Source organism: Micromys minutus, assembly GCF_963924665.1.
Source record: "Micromys minutus genome assembly, chromosome: 12".
Taxonomy (NCBI): Eukaryota; Metazoa; Chordata; class Mammalia; order Rodentia; family Muridae; genus Micromys; species Micromys minutus.
Window position 1 is genome coordinate 847093 of NC_137981.1, and position 26694 is coordinate 873786.

Consider the following 26694-nt stretch of genomic DNA (forward strand, 5'->3'; position numbering starts at 1 on the left):
CAAGCTTCATTCCTGAAGCCTGTGCTTCTGATGCCTCCAGCACCATTCCCAGGTTACTTGCACATCTGGCATGTCATAAGTTTTTGATCATAGCTCAGATATGGCCATCCAGATAGTCACTGAAGTATCCGGCATTCTGCCTAGCTCTGCCAGCCTAGTACATTATTTGTTTGTTCCTATAAAAGTTGCATAGATTCTTCTATATAGCTCTTATTTTTCAAAAGCGATAACTCACCGAGGAAAGAAACTTTGTCTGTCTTTGTCAGTGTTTAACTTCTAGCATTGAGAATTCCTGACCTTAGGCATGTAGCAGATGTTCTTATCTAGGTGAACCACATAGCAGTACCCTATCATTGGGAGGTGTCTATTTTAGATGTCCAGTGTAGGTGGTAGAGGTGTTTGATATGCCAGCAATCCAAATGTATGGCTCAGAGTGCTAGACCAGCAATGGTAACTGCGTAGTGACGCTAGAAGACTCTCGGGATTGATGTCTAGCACCAAACACATATCCTAGCTGGTGTTTTTGTCTGTATTAGACTTCAATAGTAAGACCACACTAAGGCACCATGCAAAATCAATAAAATTAAGAAAAAATTCATCAATGACAATTTATGTATGTTATAAAGATAAAAAAATAAAGACACAAAGAGGAGTTAAACTATCTTTTTACAGTGATCTTATGAATAGAAATCTATAAATAAGCAGACAAGTTCACTAAAAAAAAAAAAAAAAAAACCAACCACACTTCCATGTATCACCAATGGACACCTAAAGATAAAATCAAGAAAAAATTCTATAAAAAGATAAAAAGTTGTGAGTAAATTTAACAGAAGAAGATGAAACTTGCTCATGAAAATGATGAAGTGTCACTGGATGACAAATTTGAAAGACTGAAAAACAGATGGATGCATTGAGAGTTTGAAGGCTTGGTATGGCTGAGATGGTGGTATTCACAAGGTAATGTGGAACTCTGATGTCAGCCCTGTGAGTCAGCTTTTCCTCATGCACAGTATGTTAGAGACTGTGAAGGAAAGGTTTATGTGGATGCCATTCTGGAAGTTCACTGCTTTAGACCTCTGGTGGGGTGCCAGGGATGCATGGCAGGGTCATATGGTAGAGGGGAACCCTTTTACATCATAAGGCAAGAAAAGCAAGAAATGGGAAGAAGAAAAAGGTGGGACTTGCTTCTCACAATACTATTCCAAGTCTAATGCTTATGATAGAGTACTTCCCATAGCAGCCAACCCCCACAAAGGTCCACAGAATATCCCATTAACCCCACCCTGGGCAGCAAGCCTGCAACAGAGGGTGGTGCTTTACTAGTAAATCCCTGCTAAGATCTCAGCTGCCTTTTATGCCAAAATTGACATTTTGAAAATCATACAGAAATGCAAAGGACTTGGCTAGCCTAGCAAAACAACAAAGAAAGGGCAGTACAGTTGGAGAATGCAGGCTTCATGATTTCAAAGCTTACATAGAGTTAGGGTGATAGAGATAATCCAGTTCTGGCAAAGGGAATATACATGTATGTTATACATATATCTCACATGTCATTAAATTGGGAGAAATTTTCTTCTCAAAACTATGCTGAAACACTGGATTTCCATGTTAAATAATGTAGGTAGACCACCTCCCAACACCATACAAAGTATCAACTTGACATAGGCCACAAAAATAATTGAAGAGTCAGAACTATAAAAGTGTCAGAAAAAACATTTAGTGTAAATATTTGTAGCCTTATGTCAGGCATTGGCTTTTTAGATAAACTACCAAATGCACAGCAGCAGAGGAAGATAGCAAGTTCATCAAAATTTAAAATGTTCATGTTTCTAAAGGTGCCATAAGGAAATAAAAAGGCACCCACAGAGTGGGAGTAAATATTTTAAGTCATATATTTGGCAAGGAAGTTTCACTCACATTCTATTAAGAGTTCTTACAAATGAATAATGATAAGATAATCTAATTAAAAACAATCAAAGGGCTTGAATAGACGTATATTCCAAAGAGATATAAAATGGATAAGAAGCATGACAAGTCATTACAAAAATTTAACCAAAACCATCAGTGATCATCAGTGAGGCACTTATATGTGAGACAGACTACAAGAAATGAGATTGGAACCTTCAGGTGCAGCTTATGAGAATGGAAAACAGCAGAAACTTTGGGATGAAGTTTGGCAGCTCTTCTCAAATTATGAGGAGTTTCCTATGACTTTGAGATCACACTTTTACACATGTATTCAAGAATATTGAATATGCATACCTACAGGAAAACTTGGCAATGAAAGTTCATAGTTGTACTGGGTGGTTTTGTGTCAACAGACAAATTGGTACCAGGAGTGGGGTATTCCTGTGACAACCTGACCATGTTTTGGGGAGGACTGTGGAAGGACTTTGGAACATTGAGCTAGGAGAGCCATTGGAATATTAAGAGCTCTATGGGATGGTCTGTGGGCACTTATAAGATAATGTTGAGAACAGGGCAGAAGATGGAGGCCTGACTTGTGAAATTTCAGAGGGAAGATTAAGGAGTCTTGTCAGGGATGTTGTTGTTATGATTGTGAAAATTCTGTGGTTTCGGTTAGCTGGGGATAAAGAATCAGCTGTGATTAACAAGATACCAGAACTACTAAAGCAAAAACCCTTGCATTACTGGGACTATTGATGCTGGTCAGCTGGAGCTAAGAAATTAGTGGTGATTAAGAAGAGACCAGCACCATCGAGGTGAAATCTTTTGGGAAGTGTTTTCTGAGAGCATAAAGAGGATGTGTTCCAGAGATAGCCAACGTACCTTGTGCTGTGGCTGAACTTGGTAATGTGTAAGAGTCACCCCGGTGGTACTGGTTTTGAAGGAATAAAGGGGTCACGGAAAGAGGCTGAGGCTCCGCACTGTGAGAAGCCATGGAAGACCATTGGTGAAGGTGCAGCCTCAGTGGTGATTAGTGCCCCAAGACTGACAGTAGTGTTTTGAAGATCCCAGTACCATGAGATGACCACCAAGAACAGCAGCAGCAGTGGAGAACAGGCAGCTGGAGCCTAGAAGACAAGGTGTGTGTTTCAAAGTGCAGAGCTGGAGAAGTGATTCAAGCCCTTGGAGGAACCCAGAAGATTATGAGTGGATCCCAGACATTGGACAGTTAGGGTTTGATTTTGCTTTTGATTGTGACTGTGCCCTGATATTTTTCCCTCTTGAAGGAAAAAGTGGAGCCCACATATAAGAGACTTTGAATTATAAAATACTTTGATACTCTAAAGAGACTGGATATTTAAAAAGGTTTACAATTTTAATATGTAAGAATTTGTAAAGATTGTGGGACTTTTAAGGTTATTTAAATCTTGGGGATGAATAAGAAAGTAAGGGTTGTGGCTTAAATAGTGTTGTATTTGTGTGTCAAGTTGACAAGGGGTAAATTGCACTGGCTGGTTTTGTGTCAACTTGATACAAGCTGGAGTTATCACAGAGAAAGGAGCCTCAGTTGAGGAAATACCTCCATTAGATCTAGCTTTAAGGCATTTTCTCAGCTAGTGATCAAGGGGGGGGAAAGGCTCAGCCCATTTGGGTGGTGCCATCCCTGGGCTGGTAGACTTCAGTTCTATAAGCAAGCAAGCTGAGGAATTCGAGGAAGCAAGCCAGTGAGTGACATCCCTCCATGGCCTCTGCATCAGCTCCTGCTTCCTGATCTGCTTGGGTTCCAGTTCTGACTTCCTTTGGTGATGAGCAGTGATATGGAAGTGAAGACATGCCGAGGTTTGTCTGTGCTATGGTCAGAGGAAACTCACAGAGATGTCAGATCGTGAAGACTTGCTGAGGTTTGCCTGTGCTATGGTCAGAGGAAGCAGCATTGTAGGGTGACCCACAAGGTCAGCTTATTAGAATTTCAATTCATTTGTAGAGCCAAATAAATAAAAAGTACAACAAGGTTAGACAATTAATGGCTTATGGGTTGTTTTAAACAGTATTTTATAAATTAAAGACATGGAAAAAGCTTTCACCCTAACTTGTCATAAAACAAGCCATTTGCTTTTTTTGTATAAGCACAGATTTCGGTGTTCCACTTGGGAACTGCTTGAAGAGGGTTATCAGTATTAGGAAGAAGGCACACAGTTACTCTCACGGCATGCAGCACATGGACAAAATCCGGAGTTACCGTGTCAAGTTGCGCCTCTTGTAGCTGTTGTCCCTGGACAGGGTTACCTTTTACAGCCGCTGAGCAGTGGGCTCTGAGTCTCTGTCTCCTGGAGCCTTTGTGAAGATCACACGAAAGCTCAGTACGGTGGGATGTGGCACATACGGAAACGCCCAGCTATACCAGCCACTTCCACTTTACAGAGAGGTGGCCATCATGACATGTGCTAGGTAGCTCCTTATTTTAAAAGACTCGGAGCACAAATGAGCCAAAGTTTTGTACTGTAACAAACTTAGAAGTTTTTTTCTGGGCACGATACATAAAATTTTCATGTTTGGAAAAAGTGAAATATGTGTGGCTTGTTCTGAAGCATCTTGTTTATTTTCCAGCTTCTGAGTATAGTTTATGAGAAAGTGGAGAAAGAAATGTACGAATGCAGAAAGGGAAAAGTCAATCGGATGTGCGTGCGTGCGTGCGTGTGTGCAGGCAGCCACACCACCACTTCTGAGACTTAGCTGAGGACACGGCTCTACTCTTCACCTTCACTTGTATCATTTATTATTTGTGAAACTGCTGCAGAGACCAGAAAATGAAGAGAGTAATGATGCTTTTATGGTTCCTAACGTAGATTGTTATTGAAAATCTGTCAATTTAACTGGCAAGCTTTTGGCTCAAAAAATAAGGTCCTCATTTATAATTTACAGACACTGATCACTCAAATTATAGGAAGTAACCGGGAAATAAAAATAACTATTATGATGAAAGCCACATAATTATCTTTCTCATTATAAGTGTGAGGCAGTCTATCGTCCCCAGGCTGTGCAGCACACTCTTTAACAGCTGTTGTAAATGAACTCAAACATCTGAATGGGAAAGAAAATACATTACTGATCACCCAAATGAGAAAGAATAGGCACTGTTGTAACAGTTCAAGTGTGCCAAAGCACAACCTAGCAGGAAGTCTCTCCCACACAGAAACCACAAGCAAGCCACATGCAAACCCTTCTAGAGTCCATTTCAACTTTCCTCTCTGACTTATCTTAGGGAAATTTTACTGAAGCTGGCATGTGATGGGACAGTAGGCTCCTCTGCTTTGGTCAGCAGATGTGGGTTTTTCTATGAACACCTTCCTTCCTTTAGGGCTAGAAAGGTATGAGACAAGCCACACCCCTTTGTGAAGCTAATCTTGGCTGTCAACTGGACTAGACTGAGAGATGTCCAGACAACTGTTAAGGCACACTCTCCAGGTGTGTCTGTAGAGGTGTCTCCAGAGAAGCTTTACTGAGGGGAAACACCACACCAAATGTGAGTCATGTTACCCAACCACATGTGGTCCTACATAGGACAAAAGGGGAAGGTTTGCATTTTTTGTTGTTGCTATGACTTGGGAGCACCAGGAAACAGGTCCTTATGCTTTTGGTACTGACTTGCAGCAGGAGTTCTGGGCCTCCAGTCCTGGGCTGGGCGGTGTCACTGATCCCTCTTGCTCTGAGGCTTCCAGATCCCTGGCTGGGGCAGCTACTGGTTCCTCAAGCTGTCCAAATGGTGGGACTTCGAAGCCTCTGATTCTGTAAGCTATCGAATAAACTGACTGTTATGTATACATTAGATGAGCAGCATATTACTTTAATGTGATTTCTATCTGATTGCCTCACTGAGGGATTCTTGCTTTCTGGAGCCCCTGTGTCCAGGGAGGCCTTTCTAGATACCTTCCATATGACTGTTCTGATAGCTCTGGGCTAGTGCAGACGCACTGGTACATGGGACTGTGGTTATCCAATGTTGAGGAATACACTGAAGACCACCTTGGGCAGACACTTGTGAATAAGATAGCAAGTACAAGTTTGAACACGTTAGCACACTCTATGAATAAGACACTATCTATTTCACTGTAATATGAAGAGGAACACCGTGAGCAGCTGAAACAGCTACACAAACTACAAACAGGCACTGATCATTTGCTGAGAAGCCCTTCCGTATGCAATCACCTGGATCAGGCATATTTTCTACCCCCAAGTCAGTCATCAGAGAACATTAAAAAAAATATCCACATAGTTGCTTTTCCACACATTACCTAAAGCATCTAAGGCTGGTGCACTTCATCTACATTCGAAGCTAACTGTGGGAAGAGAGAAGAGAGAAGCTCAATTAGGAAACTGAGCTCAGTGAAATGAAGAAATGGCTCTAAGAAAATGTGGGCTTAGTGGGGTGCTTTTGACTGCCGTCAGGCAGTTTTATTGTTTAAGAGCAGTAGCTAAATAATCTGTGTTTCATAACCTGTTTTTCTTACATGGACATTTCAATGGAAAGTTTATTTTTCCAGAGAAGATCAACGTCCTCTTCAATATAATTGTTGGGAATCTGGAAGTAGATGTTAGGAGAGTTTCACTTATATAGTTCTGTGATTTATCCATAGCAAAGAGCTGAGAAGAAGACAAATTTCCTACACCAAATCGATGCCCATAAGTATTAGAAAGAAGCATGACAGTGCTATTTCCATGCTATTCAATATTATATGTTACCTCATAAAAATGTCCTGCTGTATTGCAATACCTAAGGAAACAACTATACCATTGCATGTGCTTTATGGTTGGCTTTTATAACTCACTTATGTTCACATACAGTAAGCAAACGAGTGTTAAACAAGCTCGTATCAGGGGGCAGACAAAGTCATGGCACATCTGAAAGGCATTAGGTGGTATCTGATGGGCTGTGCACTGATCCAAACGTACAGAGCCTCAGCAAACTATGCCTCCACCGTTCACACAGCCACACAGAGCCAAACGTACAGTTATTACCCATTACTGTCTTCCTCTCTCCCTTTCTTTGTGATCGTGTCTTGTTCTAGGCAATGTGGTAGCAGGAACATAATGGTAGACTAAGGCTCTGCCATCTGGAGATTTTATTTAGAAGGCAATAGAGAACTATATGATTTGAAACAGAGGATCACAATGACACAGAATGGAAGAGATTGCAGTTTGTGGAGTTCTGAGACAGTGTAATTGTCCTGACAGGAGAGAGAAAATCCTAAGGAGAGACATTTGTACTCTCCTTTTGGGCATCAGACTATTGAAAAAATGATCCCCAAGAAATCAGATCTTTCCAGGGATCTCATGCTGGGAGTAAGAAAAAACTAGGTGCTTGTCTCCCAGAAAGAAATTTCTGACAATTCCTACACCTCATCAGAACACCTTTAGAGACTGTATCTCAGACATGGAAGGCGGGCACTTTACTATGTAGCTATGCATATCCTTATCCTCTATTTAAGTCTAAACATCACGCTAGGGCCCTGAAGATGGGCTCGGGGAAGTCACTGGATCTCGGTACTTGTGCTTCTTCCCCGTTTAGGCACACAGACTGAATTTCTTTTCTCTGCTTTTCACTTAGTTGTGCTGAAGACAGGTGTAAGCTTGGCTTGTTGAGACCTCCAGAGCCCAGGCTCTAACCCTAACATGTCCAGTACCGTGGAAGTGGGAACTATCAGGAGACTGTTGTAATTAGCAGAAAATGCAAAGGCACCAATGCCAAGGATCTGACAGTGGAGAAGCCAGGCTGATTTCAGGGTTGGAGTGAGCATGCTAAGAGCAGAGCCTACTGTAGTTAGTCCTTCTGGAAAGCTCTAACAGGGACACCCTGTTCTGCCTTCTGACCATTTCTTTCTGTGGGAAGAAGGTTGGGATTAGCAGACAGCAGTGCTATCAAGCTTTGTTTTAAAGTCTCTGCCAAGAACAGCCTGCTGATCTGTATGACAACTGCAGAGGGTCTATTTCTTAGGGACATGTTTTTATTGGTACTTATCAGGCCTAATTTTTGTTTAAGTAGTTTTATACTTAACTACAAACTTCGGTTAGAGTTCCACAGATGGTAAAAAAAGGTTGGTGACACTGTGGCCATCTCAGTCCCTGTCAGGGTCCCCCCCCCCCATTATACAAGCCACCTACTGTGTGCTTCTCTTTCCTAACACTGGATGCTGTGAGGATGCTCACATTGCCAAGAACCTGTCTTAGGACAGAAAACTAGAAAGAGTGCCAGAGACAATGGAACAATGGCTGTCTCCTCAGTTTCTGGTGAATGAACAATGCTAACTCTTTATTTCATAAAGACAGGAAATGGATCTGTTTAGGCTTGTCTAGGAAGGAAGGGAGATAGAAAAGTCAGCAGGTACCTTCTGAGTTAGTTCTAAGTACCCTGGTAGATTCAGCAAAGCCAGCCTGGCTTGCCTCCCTCCCTTTCCTTACCTTTCTTCTTTCATTCCTTCCTTCCATTCTAACATTTTGGACTGGCTGCTATACAGCTTTTTCTCTTTTCCAAACACAAAACAAAACAAAGCAAAAACATTTACTTCTAACTGATATGAACACGTGGTATCGGGAGTTTTTTTTTTTTTTTTTTAATCAAACCATCCATCATATTTCCTGAACATACAGACACAGATACACAGACACAGACACAGACACAGACACAGACACACACACACACACACACACACACACACACACGCCATTGTATATATGTATATAGGGCAAAGGCAGGATTTAGCAGCCTTTGCAATCAATCAGCATTAATTCAGTACTTACTGGGCTTCTGCTACATTTCATGTGCAGCATTTTTTAAGTACCACAGGAAGACATGTGGGTGATAAAGCCACATAGAGCAAGGCTACTGAATTAGTCACAAGTGCCCAGTTCTGGTGTTACAGTATCATGGGGTAATTATGAATACCAAGGATGTGCTGTGTATTCCAAACCCCAGAGATAAGGGTTTAAGCAGTCTTTGCCATAAATAAATAAGGTGGAGAAGATATGTTACACCTGATTTAAAGAACAAGGTATATGTATGTGTTGAAGCATCACACTGCTTTAATCTGTACAGGCTTTATATTTTTCTGTACCAGTTAAGCATATGAAATTTAAAATCTATGATGCCAGAGACAGGTTAGTAGCAAAAGCAGTGTTGCCCGTAAATAAGGAGCAGTAAGGAAGACCCCTCCAGGGTACAGATACTCTCTGTGAAGAGAACACAAGCCTAGATGTTTGCTCCTTCATTTAGAAGGCCCTGCATAAGTGAGTTCACTGTATGAAGTCTTTCTCCATCCACAGTGCACCAAGATGCAGCCTTTTCTTGCTCCCAGAAGTTCCCGCAAGATCACCTTTCTTTTTGCTTGGCAAAAGCACAGTTTATAAACATGAACTTGCACATGCATTCAGCTTAAATATTTCTCAAGGTGTATCCAGGTCTGGAGATCAGGCAGGAGGACCATGTCTACCCCAGTGAGTATATTTCCATGCTAATGTGCTGTTGGGCTCCTTTAAATACACGGCAAGTCACTAGAGAGTCTGCAGAGGGAACCCATTGGCTGCTCCAGGACCACGAAGTGTACTTTATACCAGATTCAGAAATGGAATTAAGATAATTGAGAAGGACAAATGACATATGAGACTCAGTTTAATTAATATCTGACACTCAGCTTCTGATTTAGAGAGAAGTCCTACAGTCTTCTCTAAGAAAAGGACAGAGAGCATCTTGTTTATCTTTGGTAATGAGTCTGCCTCTTTTATAAGGTAGAGAGCTGCTCATTGATCTCACATATGTGATGCATCTGGGCTCAGAATGTTTGAGAAATTCTGTATTAGCTCTATCCATGTGTTTCATGCATGAGAAGTTAGCTTCCTAAGAATGAACTGAACATCCCCTTTCTCTCTTTGGTTGATCATGGAACTCTGAAAACCCACATGGCAGTTGAATGAATTTTGTCAGAGGTAGCAAAGATGTCACCTACCATTTTCATATTCTAGGCATCTGCTCATTTGCTTCTCAGAAGAACAAATACAAAATGCTTCTGATTTAACTTAATATATATGCTATATGTTATATAATATATTAACAAAATGAATCTCTTGAACTGATTGTCTTGGGCATAGAAATATTTGTTAAATATTCAGCCATGCCCAGTGCCAGGGACATCAATAGAGTGTGGCTGATTGAGTGTAACACAGCATATGTATGCTGAAGAGGATGATTTCCCCGAGGAGCCTGCACTTCCTTTGTTGAGGTACATTTCTTAGAAGGCCATGCAGATGGGCATTTGGACACTCATTTCTGGATGCACAGAATGGATGGCTCGTGCTGAGCTGTAATTTTGAAAAAGATAATTTTAATGACTCTTGAGGGCCACTGACTTAGAGCAGATGGGACCCCTTTGAATCACAACCTTCATGTTGAATGAGTTAGGACAGAACTCATTCTAGCCTTTGTAAAACTAGACAATCATATTTATCTAAACAAAAGACATCTATAAAATTCTTAACAGTTCTGTAACAAATGCATATTCAACATCCCAATTTCACTTTTGATGGCAAACTTGAATTGCAATCTGGTCAGTGGAAATTTTCATTTTGGCTAGTATTTTAAATATGCTAATTGACAATGCTTTCATCTAGACAATAGGGCTGGCAAATAGCTGAGATATTAGAAATAATCCTTGTTGTTGAAGAAAGAGTGGAGTTATCTGGATGAATTATAGCTCTACAGTTTTAAAAATGAAAACTTAATTTCTTCTTTCATTATGACAAGATTGGCCATTCCAATGTGTCTTAAATGACTTCATAAAAAACCATTTTCAAACAGTATTTCTACTTGGCTACTATAGGAAACTATCAAAGTAATAATATGGTTCTCTGTGGATGACACAGCGTGTCTCCTACTTCCCTTTCCTAATGTGTAAACGGAAGTGAGAGGAGAACAGGGTGGTCGTTAGCTAGCAGCTAATTGTCATCCTGTGACACTGGGCTGGTCCAGTGATCTCTGTTACATGACTGTGAGTATGGGATGGGAAAGTAGAAGTCAACATCCATTGAAGGAGTAATAAGGTTCTGGAATTGTTCAAAATAAAGCACATTTTCCAACAAGGTAGACTTGATAGTCTTTTAGCTCACAACACTTTAAAGAGTTCTTTAGAAAGTTCCACCTAAAACTAACCACTGATCTGCAAGACATATATAGCTCCCTCCAAAAATGGTAGAAATTTGGCTTTTAAGCACAGAACTGATTTATGCTTTCTTTACCTCCCATACAACAATTCACAGTCTAGTGGAAGGGAGGAAAAGGTCTTTGACTCCTTCAGAAGTGCCTCAGTAATAATAAAGACAAACTAATATGAGTAAGTCAAAAGGAATATTCATAGAGAATAAATATTAGGTTTGTCTGGCAGGTGATTCTAGAGAGCACCTGACATTGTAACACAGAAATGAAATGTGAGGTAATATATTAAAGAGCCCTTCCATTTTCCTAATGCATATACTGACACAAGTTTTCAAAGACTACACAAAACACAAATGTTATATGTGGATCAAGCATTCATCCCATTATGTGTATAGAGATACACGATCAAGCTCATCAAAGGGATGTGGAGATGAGTTACTTAAAGCACAATACAAAATTTATTCTACTAGGGGACAGCATGAAGGGAAAGAACTAAATTACTGATTGCAACCAAAAAATGCCTCCAAAGGACCAATACCAGGAAAGAACTAATACAGGTTCAACATTGGTGTTTACAAATTTGTTCTTTGCAGTCTTTCATAGATTGGATGAAAAGAAGTTATCAAAAATTTTCCAGCAAATCTGAATGTGACAGGGAGCCAGTCTATATTTATTTGTGTCCCAAACGGATATTCCAGGGAGCAAATGTTGCCATCTGAACTGCAGGATGAGGAGGTGGCTTTGAAACCATTGTATCACTATGTGCTCCACAGCCACACTTGGGTATTAGAAAGTGACAATACTCTAGCGCTAGATAAAGTTAAATCAGGGGGACGATGAAACATTAATTTAAAGCTAGTTCAAATTGCAAGCCAGGTGCATCTCCTAGCCATGTGGGGAATAATGACGGAATGCCAATGGCTTCTCTGATGCTGTGACTGTGTGGAAAGGCCTTGGTTTTAACAGCTTTCCTAATTTTACATGGTAGTTTCCATTTTATAGCTAGTCATGAAATACAGTTCTGTAATGTGCTTTTCAAATAAAGTGTACAACTTCAAATTAATTGAGCACCAGCACAGCAGTACACACAACAGCCTGGGGAATAAAACACATACCAAGCAGAGAGTACGAGTGGATATTGTAAAACCTCACACGGTTAAGTGTGGCTCTCCCAGTGTGAGCTCAGATGTGAATTAGTTAATGAGCTGGCAGCACCCTCAATGATAAAGGCATTACTGGAACCTTACTTTAATTAGTCTGTATTATAGAATGTACACTTCTTTCTCATAATAATAATACAGTGTGATTCTACCTAGTTTATATGTTACTGAATTTAAACCAATTTATCTTTGAATATCATTCGCTTGTCAAATGTTACATAAAGTATTTTGATTATTGGGTATTCATTTCAAGTATATATGTAATATAATTACCACCTAGTCATATAATAAAATATAAATGTTTTAAACTATAATTTTGTTATTCTAAGGATATAACATTCTTAAACAATGTAACTAACATTAACATGTTTCTAAAGTCATTTTTCTTACAACCTGGAGGTGTATATAAAATAAACCCTGAAAAATATAATTCAATTTCATATGGCTTATGCAATATATTAATAAGAGAAGTTATTCTGCTAGAAAATATGGTATCCTACAAGAAAACAACCAAACAAAAATAGAAATCAATTTTGTAGTTACACTTATATAAATCAATGTGGTCCAGCTTTTAGTTTTTTTAAAAAAATTTCATATTGGTTTGTATATTGTTTATATCTCTGACTCCATAATATGGCAAGGCTTCTGTCCCTTCTGTGATGGCTCTTAGGAAATTCTTATTAACAGTGAGCCAGGCAGGTGTTAGCAATGAGGCTGTCCCGCCACAGACTCAGGCCATATGCCACTGGCCACACAGACAGGCCTGGCACAGGGTGGGCAGATTGCTATGCAGTTAGAGCTTGGGGCAGGGGGAATGCATGATGAATTACTCCCACTTCGTAGTTATTAATAAATACATTTCATATTATAAATGTTGAACAGCCTCAGAAGCAGAAGAGATAATAGAAAAAGAAAGCAAGAAGATGATACCCAATTCAAATGCACAGAGCTAAGAGTTCTTTCCTCGAAGAACTAGATTGCTTGAGGCTTATGTGTCATCCAAACAGAGAAGCTAAGTTCCTCATGACAAGCCCTTTCTAGAGCACTTCCTAAGAAAACCGCTCTCACTGCTTCCCAGGAAACGTTTAGTATTAAAGTAAGTCTTCTGGGTGTAAGTAAGATGGTGCTGTGTGCCCCTTGGAAAGGCAAAGCCTCTCTTGTGTGTATGGAATGCTCTGAACTGAAAGACCAGTCTGCATAAGTAATACCTTAGAGGTTATGATGCAACTCCTCTAAGAGACCTTATTAGATGAGAAAGACCAAAGTCTATTTTCTAATTTTTACAGCTTAATGATTTCAGGGACAAAAGACATAGGTGTGTCTAATACCAATGCTTAACATAGAGGCATGAAATGAATTGTTTGGCATCAGTACACACAGGACCCAGGATATTATAGAAAAAAATATGTATCTTATATATTTTGTTGACCAAATTCATTAAAAACATGAACCCCATAATTACTGCTAAAGCTCTAATCTATGCCCCCACAGTTACAGCTGGCTCTGACGTGGGAGGTGTGAACCTAATCTACAATGCATAGTCCACAGGGCGTTCTCACGTGCTACAGCTATTTCAGAAGTCTGCGAGCACACGTAAGAGTTTTTCTAATTATTTCTATATCATAGTATTTGCACATCTTTTCTTGAACTTTAACTTGGCCGTGCTGCTTTTAAAATATGTTTCTTCAGCACATAAAGATTGCCATCATTAAGAATAAGGATGGACATATTTATGAGGCTGGAGAGTTGGGTAAAGTACTCCTGTGACAAGCGAAGACCTGAATTGTGCCCCAGAACTCACATGAGAAGCCGGTGAGGCGGTTCCCAGGAAGGCACAGACCAGATGGAAATGACACACAAGGCCTCCACATGCATGTGCACAAGTGCACACAACACACAGGGACTACAAATACATGCATATACGTTGATGGAAACACAGCCCTCTCAAATTCACTTCCCACAGAGATGAAGACACAGTATTTAGTTTTTAAACAAGTATTGCTAAGCCAAATTCAAGTGTCAACAAATTTATAAGAAAACTTTGTATCAGTTCACCACCTTACAGCATATTTATATTCTAAGTAATTTTAGACAAACACCTCCGTCAGGAGAGTCCCAGTACTAATTCATGATTCATTATCTAAACTTTAATTGGCACAACTCTTGCAATTCTGAGACCATATGGAAAATAACGAGTCCTAATAGGTCTAAGGTGAGAAGATGGCAGGGAGGAAGGAGCCAGGAAAGTGTCAATTCCAAATGCTTAGCAACCACAGCACAGCCTCCCCGCAGCCTCCCCGCAGACCTGGACCTGGGGTTGTCATCTTTGCAGGGGTCTTGCTGTCATGTACTCAGATATAAATTACTTCTGATTCTGTGAAGCAAAGTTTAAAATGAAAAAATATAAACAACTGAAAAACTGGCTTCCATAATTAAACATGAAATTGGCTGTTAATAATAAAAACATACACAAATTTTGTGTTACCATAACAACCGGATGGAACTGTTGAGTGACATAGCAATCTGCTGCATTTTTATAAATAGCAATTGATTCCCCTCTTTCATCCCAACACGTTTGAATGCTTACTGGCACCGTGCTCTAAGCCTATTTTACTCAGGCCGTATACCTCTTCGCCGCCGCTGCTGCTGCCATAAAAATCATCCTCCAACTCCGAGTCTCCCTTGCTCAGTCTGCTGTCCTCTTTTTGGTCCAGAATAAATGGGCACCCCTTGGGGGACATATCATGATTCTTCCCATGAGGCGCTGATCTCGGTCTAGAAGAAAAGGTGAAAATGTCCTTGGGAGCCATCTGGGTTTCCTCTGCCTGGTCAGGTTCACTGTCCTTGCTGGTTTCTAGCCACAGGTGTGACACAGTAAAGGAGTCCCCATCCCGGAGCAAAGACAAACTCCTGCATGCTGGGTCGGAGGTCAGGCCATTGCTTTCAGGAAATATCCACTCATCTGACATTAGGAAAGATAACAACAATAGAGGTGTTCCATTAAGTGTTTATTTAGCAAGTGGTTAGGTAACATTTCTTATTGAGACAGAGGCTTATCTAAAAAGGCAGAAGCCAGGGAAGGCAATTTTTCCACCATCTTGTGTCTTGCTAAACAGTTACCCACAGAACAGTGTCCATAGCCACAGGCAGCTCATTCACACTTCCTCTCCATATGAGTTGAAACCCTGGCCAGGAAATCTGTAAGTCTGAAATAATTATCACCTGTCTTGCAGCAAGTTCTTTATAGCACAACCTCATTAATTTGACATCCAGTGAGGGAAGGTGTCCAAATTTAAAAGGATTTGAGTTACTAATACCTCCCTTTTTACCACAGGAAGACAGAGTACAGTACATAGAAAGCTTTTCAAACAGACCATCTGGTCATTGTGTGAGCTGCGCATCACGGAGGATATGGAAGGATGATTGACGTCTGTTTCTTTGCCTCTTGTTGATTGAAATAATTTACAGACTAAACTGAGTAGATACTGCAAACAACTCTAAATCCACACAAATACTGTTATTTGAAATACAACTGTATATTTAATTTTAGAGGGTACTTGGATATCATTTTCTGCTCTTGTGTTCTTTAAAATTCTTTATATGACTGATAAGAGAAAAACTGTATCAACTGTTTAAAAAGTTCACCTTTTTTATCACACTGAAGTAGGCTTTCTAAGTAGGATCTAGGCAATGGGAGAGGACAGTGTTTATAGAAAGTGCAATTAAAGGCAATGCTTGCTTCCTTCTTTTTGAAAGACTATGGAGAGAGCTGAGAGTTTCTCCCTGCATTGTTTCAGTGGTGGGCTCTTGCCTGTCCTGCACAGCCATGCAGAGGATGGACTGATTATTCATGCCTGACCCTTTAACCTATTAGCTATGGCTGCAGTGCGAGTAACCATGGGATATGTAAGATTTGCCAAAGCCCACACTCTAAAAGCAAGGCCCAGAAACCTTCACAAAAACAGCATTTATGACACAAATGGAGAATAGTTCAAAACTCCATGCTTCATGAGCCACTGTACACAAAATGACCGTGTAAAATACACTAGAGAAAGATGTGTTTTCAGGCCCACGGCCTGAGCAGGCTGGACCTATGTTATCTCACCACCTGCCCAGCGGTACTAGTGGTCTGAGTCAGTGTGGTCACGTGAAATGGGCAAGTTGACTATTTGGGACAGGAAACCCTTTTGCATGAGGCTAGGCACATAGTGGGGTTTTGTAAACCTACTGAGTGCTCTGAAACCCTTGATTGAATAAATTAGCTTTAAGGTTGCAAATATTTTCTAACAGTAAAAAGATTCTGAATACACAACAGTCACAAACTAGTTTAAAATAAAATGCACAGCGACTCCCAGATGTTCCTGATGGTGGCCCCCATGGTGCACAGTGCTACTTTATTGCAGCCCGAACGCTGAAAGTGTGCCAAGTACACTGCACACACCATCATACTACAAACCAGAACACCTGGACTAGGGTCTGAGACTGCTATGAGTTGTAGTCTTTTTACTGCGCATATAGAATTTTTTGTTTTGTTTTTGAGATAGCATTTCTTCGTGTTGTCCTGGTTGTCCTGGATCTCACTGTGCCTACCAGTCTGAAATGCAACTCATAAATCCACTTCTGTCTCTGGAGGACCAGAATTAGGGCTGTGTGTCACCATGTTTGTCCTCAGAATGTATAATTTAAAAAACTACTGTTTTAGTTGCTGATTGAGTTCAACAATAAGGACAGTAAAAATCACGGAGTCAAGTGTGGCTTAGGATTGGGCGGTTTCCCGTTATTGATAAAACAGGCCTTTCATGCTGCGTGCAGTGACCACACTATTTCTAAAGAGTCTGTTGTGGTTAAACAACCACAACTCCCAGAACGAATGAAAGTAACTCTAGGTGGACTTTTGATTCCCTGACCCAGAAACAACTGAGAGAGGTCTGTTAGTGACCTGGCCCACCTCACCCCAGCAGACACCCTACTTTCCAGGCTCACTGCAGGCTGAGAAACATTTCCATCTCCTTCTCCTTTCCTTGTTCCCTCCTATAAGCACCTGGTTCATAGCGAGGGACTGAGTCTCATATCAGGGGCCTCTCCTGCAAGTTTTCCCAGAAATATGGCCCGTGTTGTCCTCAGTTTTCAGCTCTTTGTCTTCTATTTATTTATTTATTTATTTATTTATTTATTTATCTCTTTGTCTTCTAATAAATACTCTATCTGTGTGAAGGCCCACTTTCAGCATCGACAATTATAAATAAAAAATATAAATCAGCCCTGAAAAACTGATGATGACACTGTGTCTTAAATATGTATCTGCTCACCATCTATTTCATTAGTATTTGAGTTTGCTTTCCACTTTAAGAAGTGATAAAATTACACACACATACACAAACACACACACACACACACACACACACACACACACACACACACACGCTCACATGTATGTGTGTGTATAAAGTTGAGTAATTATTTGAAGTTAATTTGTTCTGAAATGTGATCATATCAGATGTTTGATTTATATGCCTGGTTTATATACATATACAGCTGTTGTTTTTTAAAAATGTCATGGGCAGAGCCTAAGGCTGAAGGTAGTCAGAAAAGACAATGTGCTATTTGACATACATGGGTGTGTGAAGCAAAGGAGCAGAAAGGATTCTGGGAATCTTCACTGTTCAATTAGGCAATTTTTCATGACTTACTTGCCAAACATTATTAACTGTCCAAAAGTCGAAGTAAGAGGACGGCTTTACACCGACATAATATTAAATATCTCACTACCACAAGCTTTTCCGGAATCTGTGTTTTTACCCCAAGTATTTCCATATCAATTGTAATGAATAATTTGGTGTGTTTTCTTAGAGAAATATGTAAATTACTGTGTAATCACAATATTGCAGCAAACAAGATAAATGTAAGAATGATCACCTAAACATCTAATTAGTTTTTCTCCACAGTCAGATTTATGCTAGAGACACTAATTGCGCCTAACATTTTAATGAAGGTTTCAACACTGCATAAATAAGACTGACAAACTACAAACAATTTTCATTTATTTTCCCTTTTCCCTTGCTCAAAAACAATTTGCCTTTGTAAAAGTAGCAAACACCTGTTAGGCAAGATATGCTATGGGCTCAGCGTTCTCCATAGGGAAGGGGACACCAGGGGATGGGCGTTGGGGAGGCAGTGGAAGGCTTAGTGTTTCAAAGCTTCACTTTTGAAGGGGACAGCTGTGGCACTAGAATACTCTTTCACCTGTTCAAGTTAGACATAATGTTAAGGGTAAAAGGGAGACTTAAAACATGATAAACTTCAGCAAATGACTGTGTCATCAGTTTTTGAGATGACTGATTTTGAAATATTTGGGCTGCAGCAGTCTAACCCATTGGCTTAGTGGAGACAATATTAGGGTCATATCCTAAACTACCCATAAGTCACTTGGGCAGGTTACTTATTTGGATCCCAAGAGGGATCAATTCTTAGGAAGGCAGTATCACCCACCCATCAGGAAATAAGTCTACTTTAAACCATGATAAAGATAGAGGTGGAATAATTAACCATTTAATGAGATAATGTACTTTTTCTTCCCAGAATGCCTACTCATGAACACCTTGAGACTGTCCATTCCCCCTTCCCCTGGGTGATCTTCTGACTTTCACGATGTTGAACTCAAACATCACAGCTTCTTTTCCTTTTTAAAAAAATTATCTTCCACAGAACAGCTGCTGAGATTTACTGCTTGCCTGTCTTGCAGCTTTTCTTCTGAACTCTAATAAGACTGTTTCTAAGCTCCCAATTGAGCATTCTCTTAAATCCTTGCATTAAGGAAATGGTGAACCTCAAGAGGAGACTCTAATTTCCTAAGTAACAGGTGACAGTGGTGGCAGAACTCCTAACAATTCCCAGTAAGTAATATTTGGCATAATGTTTGTGAATACTAAGGATGCCAACCTGGTTGTTCAGGAGCTGGTTGTTCAGGAGCTGGGGGTTCCGGAGCTGGGGGTTCCGGAGTGCTGGTTCTCATGGGCTCTGTTCTCAGCTGTGTGATGCTGTTGAGGGCCAAGGCTACCTCATCTTCACTCCTGTTATTTTCTGAGGAACTACCTTTATTGAAAGAGATATTTCCACTCTGTTATTTTAGTGATATTTATAAAAAGTTGGTTTTGAATGGTGGTATTAATTGTGTATATTTTTTCACTCAGTTATTTAAAAGCCAATGAGAAACATCACTATAGTTCACGAGCATTTTTAAAAATAGTTGAGTGTTTTATGATAAACTCTTGTCTTTTTGCAGAGCTTTACCTTAAACTACTTTGACATTTGCACAGGGACATTTTAGATTGAACTTTTACAGTTGTATAATGAAAAGAATTCCAAAACTCATATAATTTTAAAGGGATCTTATTTTTTTTTCTTGGATTTTATAGAATTGCATTATAATTCTTTTAAAACAAGCTCTTTCCTTTGTCACTCTAAGAAGATAGATACAGGAATTAGCAAAAAATTAGTTCTTCTACCTGCCCTGAATAAAAATGACATAAACTGGGCAGACTGAATCTTAAAATTTGCAGAAATAGTGATATCAAATCTATTTATGACATCCCTGGGCTGTATTCAAGATAGACTCATAATATATAATATAATATATATTATATATGAATATATATGTCCATAAATCTCCATAAATATCCCTCCATTCCCATCACTAAAGCAATAACGTTAGCAGTGACTGACACGTATCTAATGCTGCACACTGCATCACATCATACGAAACATTCCAAAGGGAGACACAGCAGTGTCACTGAGTTCTGAAAGAGCCTGCTTTAAAGAAAAAGATACACATTAGATCTGAAAATGACAATAAAGTTGGATTTGGTAATGACATGAGGCAGGAATTTCCTTTTCCACATTTGAGTCCTTTTCAAGAACAGAAGCAGCAGTTTAAGCTGTCTTCAGCCCTGAGTGTGAAGGGAGCATGAAGTCTGGCATGTCTCTGTGGCTGTCTACCGAGTCCTACTCTTCTCTGTTAGGGTAGAAGCAATACTTCTGCAGAACATTTGATTTTCATAATCCCTGCAGAGCAGACATTTATATTTTAAATGAACTGGCTGATAGTCCTTTGCCATTTACGAGCTGCAGAGAGATCCCAGTGTCCCGAATGGGATCTGACATAGGATTGAAATCGTACCATACCATAGTGTGCCTCTGTCCTGTCTCCGCCGATGTTCTTTAGGCGAAGTCTTCGTCTGTTGCTACCCTTATCTGCTGACGGTTCTTGAGGGGGATGTGGATAAGGAATAGTTAGACTGGCTGGTGCATTTCCATATCAAAGAACAAAAGCCAGAACACAAAGTACTATACTGATTGAAATAATACAATAAATATATTTATCACCATACTGACAATATTCATGTATCATTTTGAAATAATTTCAGTCTATATAAAAGACACAACTTAGTCCTTTACAGAAAATAGGTGTTCATTCCTATTTCAACAGTAGAAGTTCTATATGCATGATAAATTTCATCCAAAGAATAAAATTTATAATATTTATAGAGAGCTACAGGAAGTGTGATTGATGTTATTCATATAACATGCTATATTAAAAAGTATAAAAAATGAAATTGATAGAAAAATTTTTTTTTTCTGTAACAAGGAAGTCTAACAGTGTGAGGAGTTTTCCAAAGAAGTTTGGTGAGGTAACATCAATACTGGAAAAGAATTCTGAAATATAATTTGGTATTTAAATAATAATTGTAGCAGCTAATATTTAATAAGTCCTTCCTTTCTTAGAGCAATATCTTACACAGAACTGGTTCTTGTCACTGGCTCCACACCATGACTTTGAGGTACCCATTGTTCACCCAGAACTAGGGCCAGGCATAATGCTTGACCATTTTTAAAGAGGAAGAAACTGAGGTTTCAAGGGTGAAGGACTTCAAAGAAGTCTTCAGAGAGTCACTGAAGAATGGGAACTGCATGACTGTGATACTCATTTTCTCAGGCCAAGTGCTACCCCACGGGCAACAGTATCTGTCATGGCTGTCACTAATGTCTAACTCAAGGGAACGAAACTCAAATACCCCCCTCTCCTCATTCACTAAAGTCAGGCTGAGAAGGACAGACAATATCAAACAACTTTAAGTCTCGCAGTCGGTCCTAAATTTTCCTTTTGTGTTTCCTTTTCTTTTCCTTTCCCCCCTGAAATTTCTTGGAAATTCTCTGCATTTATATTTCAGTTGTTAATTCCTTTTCCTATCTCCCCTGACCCATTGCCTCCATGAAGGTCCTCTCTCTCCCAACCACCCTCTCCCACCTCAGCAACTAGGTGTTCCCCTACACTAGACCAAAGGCCTCTCTTCCCATTGATGTCAGAAAGTGCTATTCTCTGCTGCATATCTTGGGCCATGGGCCTTTCCATGCAAACTCATTGGTTGGTGTTTTCGTCCCTGTGAGCTGTGGTGGGTTTGGTTAGTTGATAATTTTGTTTTTCCCATGGGATTGTAAAACCTACCAAACTTATGGGATACAATGAAAGCAGTGCTAAGAGGAAAATTCATAGCTCTGAGCACCTTCAAAGAGAAACTGGAGAGAGCCTACACTAACAGCTTGACAGCACACTTGAAAGCTCTAGAACAAAAAAGCAGATACACCTACGAGGAGTAGACTAAAGGAAATCAAACTCAGAGATGAAATCAACCGAATAGAAACAAAAAGAACTATATAAAGAATTAACAAAACCAAGAGCTGGTTCTTTGAGAAAATCAACAAGACAGACAAACCCTTAGCCAGACTAACTAGAGGGTGCAGAGAGACTATCCAAATTAACAAAATCAGAAATGAAAGGGGAGACAAAACAACAGAAACTGAGGAAATTCAAGAAAGCTTCAGATCCTACTACAAAAGCCTATACTGAACAAAACTGGAAAGTTTAGAGGAAATGGACAGTTTTCTAGACAGATACCAGGTACCAAAGTTAAATGAGGATCAGATAAACCAAATAAACAGCCCCATAACTCCTAAAGAAATAGAAGCAGTCATCATAAGTCTCCCAACCAAAGCCACAATTATGCTCATTCCTAAAGTACACAAAGACCTTACAGAGAAAGAGAACTTCAGATCAATTTCCCTTATGAACATTGATGCAAAAATACTGAATAAAATTCTTGTAAACCAAATCCAAGAACACATCAAAATGACCAGTCACCATGATCAAGTAGGCTTCATCTCAGGGATGCAAGAATGGTTCAATATATGGAAATCCATCAATGTCGTCCATTATATGAACAAAATCAAAGAAAAAAAAAAGCTCCATGATCATCTCTGTAGATGCTGAGAAAGCATTTGACAAAATTAAATTTTTCTAATAGATCCAAGCTGCAAGTCACTTTATTTCTGTGTTAGACTTAAGCTGTGAATCTGAAATGAGACCAATCTTCCTCAGAAGCTGCTTATTTTTTGTTTTTGTTTTTATTTTTTAATCAATGACAGAAAATAAACATTACTCTGCAAAAAAAAAAAAAAAAAAAAAAAAAAAAAAAAAAAAAAACACAAAAAAACAAAAAACTGAAACCAGAAAATAAACATGGAGTTTGCAAATGATAATGGTAATGAGATGTTATTTTACTTTGGCATCATGGTCAGAGAGCAAAACCAGGACATTGCAGCTATTTAAGACCACACTTTAAACAAAAGGAGAGAGAAGACAAGATAATGCATATATAAACCTTCCAAATGTATTTTAACAGTCACTACCCTTCTCATTATTAAATGGTCATTTTCTGGACTTAGCTCAGTCTTGAACCCTGCTTGATTCATCTCAGTAAGAGCCTTTCTCACTACTTTCCCTTGGCTCTTACTTTCTAGTGATTGCTTCTTACCAGGAAGAGGTGTGGTCTGCTGCATAGGGCGAGTATTTCCTTTCTCCCCTTGCTGTTCAGACTGAGGTACCAGCAAAGCTGACACGTCCACATTGTTCACATGATTCTCTTCTGTAGGCTGCTGGCACAACTGGTTATTTTTGGACCCAATAGATCTTACTGTCTGTAAGGAAAAGGAACTAATTTGTATGTTTAAAGATAGAAGACCTACATTGGTTTTTGATAAAATCTATCTAGTAAAAAAAACTTGGACAAATAAGCTAGGCAAAAACCTAGAGGAACTGTCTCTAAAATGAGATAGGAAGAAAACTTAGAAAATCCTAGAAATTCCTGGGACTGGACCCTTCTGATCTCCATCTGTGCCCAGAGGTGGGGTTGTCCCTGTGCCATCAGGATCTACAACCTGCCTGCAGAGAGCTGAGCACTCAGGAACACTCTCACTCCTAAGCCTACAGGTAAGAAACCACTTTCTCTCTACTGACTATTCAAAGTAAGACTGCCAGGAACTCACAGGGCAAAGGAATCAAGGTGCTACCTCCGACCTAACTGCAGAGAGTTGATCACCCAGGAATATTCTGATTCCTAAGTCCACAGGAGGAACAAGCTCCAGTCAGAGACGGTAAGACCAACTAACATCACAGATAACAAGATGGCAAGAGGGAAGTGCAAGAACCAAAGCAACACAAACCAAGACAACCTGGCAACATCAGAACCCAGTTGTCACACTACAGCAAGTAGTGGATATCCCAACGCACCAGAAAAACAGGATTTGGACTTAAAATCATACCTCATGATGATGATAGAGAACTTCAAGAAGGATCTTGAAGAAATACAAGTAGAATACAAATACCTTGAAGGTAAACAAATCGAAGCCCTTAAAGATGAAACACAAAAATCACTTAAAGAGCTACAGGAAAACACAACTAAACAGGTGAAGGAATTGAATAAAATCATCCAGGATCTAAAAATGGAAATAGAAACAATAAAGAAATCAAAAAAGATATAACCCTGGAAATAGAATACCTAGGAAAGTGATCAGGGGTCACAGATGCAAACATCACCAACAGAATACAAGAGCTAGAAGAGAGAATATCAAGTGTATAAGATACCATAGAAAACACTGACAGACCTCAGAGTAAAATCCTCAAATAAAAAAACTCATAACCTAAAACATCCAGGAAATCCAGAACACAATGAGAAGACCAAACCTAAGGATAATAGGCGTAGAAGAAAGTGAAAATTATGAACTTAAATGCCTAGTAAATATCTTCAACAAAATTATAGAAGAAAACATCCCTCACCTAAAGAAAGAGATGTCCATGAACATACAAGAAGCCTACAGAACTCCAAATAGATTGGGTCAGAAAAGAAATTCTTCTTAGCACATAATAGTCAAAATACCAAATGTACTAAACAAAGAAAGAATAGTAAAAGCAGTAAGGGAAAAGGTCAAGTATCATATAAAGGTAGACCTATCAGAATTATACTAGACTTCTCAACAGAGACTACGAAAGACAGAAGATCTTGGACAGACATCATAGAGAACCCAAGAGAATACAAATGCCAGCCCAAGGTACTATATCCAGCAAAACTCAATTACAATAGATGGAGAAACCAAGATATTTCATGACAACCAAATTTACACAATATCATTTCACAAATCCAGCCCTACAAAGGATAGTAGATGGAAAATTCCAACACAAGCAGAAAAACTACACTCTAGAAAAGGCAAGAAAGTAAACCTTTTTAACAAACCTAAAAGAAGATAGCCACACAAACACAATTTTACCTCTAACAACAAAAATAACCGGAAATAACAATAACTATTACTTAATATCTTTTAACATCAATGGATTAAATTCCCCAATAAAAAGGCACAGACTAACAGACTAGATATGAAAACAGGACCCAGTTTGCTTCATACAGGAAACTCATCTCAGTGGCAAAAGACAGACACTACCTCAGACTAAAAGGCTCGGAAAAAATTTCCCAAGTAAATGGTCCCAAGAAACAAGCTGAAATAGCCATTCTAATATCGAATAAAATATATTTTCAACCAAAAGTTACCAAAAAAAAGATATGAAAAGACACATCATATGCATCAAAAAATCTATCAATATGAACTTCAAATGCAAGAACCCTCACCTTTATTAAAAAAAAAAAAAACTTTACTAAAGCTCTAAGCAGAACTTCATCACACACAATAATAGTGGGAGACTTCAATACCCCACTCTCATCAATGGACAGATCATGGAAGCAGAAAGTGAACCAAGACACAGTGACACTAACAGAAGTTATGAACCAAATGGATTTAATAGAAATGTATAAGACATTTCATCCTAAAACAAAAGAGTATACCTTCTTCTCAGCACCTCATAGTACCTTCGCCAAAATTGACCATATAATTGGTCACAAAAACAGATCTCAACTGATTCAAGAAGACTGAAATAATCCCATGCATCCTATCAGATCACCATGGACTAAACGTGGTCTTCAATAACAGCAAAAACAACAAAAAGCCCACATACACATGGAAGCTGAATAATGCTCTACTTAATGACAACTTGGTCAAGAATGAAATAAAAAAATTAAAGACTTTAAAAAATTTAATGAAAATGAAGGCACAACATACCCAAACTTATGGAACACAATGAAAGCAGTGTAAAGCAGATCTGAGTGTTTCCAAAAAGAACCTGGAGAGAGTATACACTAACTCTAGAATAGAAAGAAGCAAATACACTCAAGAAGAGTAGAAGGCAAGAAATTATCAAATTCAGGGTCAAAATCAACCAAATAGAAACAATAATATCTATACAAAGAACCAACACAACCAGAAGCTAGTTCTTTGAGAAAATCAACAAGATCTATAAACCCTTAGCCAGACTAACTAGAGAGTACAGAGTATCCAAATTAACAAAATCAGAAATGAAAGAGAACACATAACAACAGGAACTAAGAAAATTAAAAAAAAAAACTAGATCTTACTACAAAAGCCTATACTCAACAAAACTATAAAATCTGGATGCAATAGATTATTTTCTAGACAGATACCAGGTATCAAAGTTAAATCAGGATCAGATAAACCATCCAAACAGTCCCATAACTCTTAAAGAAACAGAAACAGTCATCAAAAGTCTCCCAAAAGAAAAAAAAAAAAAAAGCCCAGGAACAGATAGGTTTAGTGCTGAATTCTATCAGACCTTCATAGAAGACATTATAACAATACTCTTCAAACTGTTGCATAAAATTGAAACAGAGGGAACACTACCTAACTCATTCTTTGAAGCCACAATTACATTCATTTCTAAACCACACAACGACCCTACAAAGAAAGAGAACTTCAGACCAATTTACCTCATAAACACGGATGCAAAAATACTTAATAAAATTCCTGCAAACCGAATCCAAGAACACATCAAAATGACCATTCACCATGATCAAGTAGGCTTCATTCTAGGGATGCATGAATGGTTCAATATCCATCAATGTCATCCACCATATAAACAAACTCAAAGAAAAAAAACCCCACATGATCATCTCTCTAGATGCTGAGAAAGCA

At 39.1% G+C, this 26694-nt stretch overlaps 1 protein-coding gene across 1 annotated transcript in view; it reads right to left on the bottom strand.

The window, feature by feature from the left end:
* The window catches only part of CFAP20DC (CFAP20 domain containing), a gene marked incomplete at both ends in the record, with an annotated part of 221166 nt that overhangs the window by 68221 nt on the left and 126251 nt on the right, over positions 1 to 26694 (bottom strand). Inside the window, 4 exons of the mRNA XM_080926402.1 lie at positions 14895 to 15229; positions 19207 to 19359; positions 20449 to 20565; positions 23136 to 23298. Coding sequence (XP_080782528.1) covers positions 14895 to 15229; positions 19207 to 19359; positions 20449 to 20565; positions 23136 to 23298 — 768 coding nt within the window. The remainder of the gene's footprint in view (positions 1 to 14894; positions 15230 to 19206; positions 19360 to 20448; positions 20566 to 23135; positions 23299 to 26694) is intronic.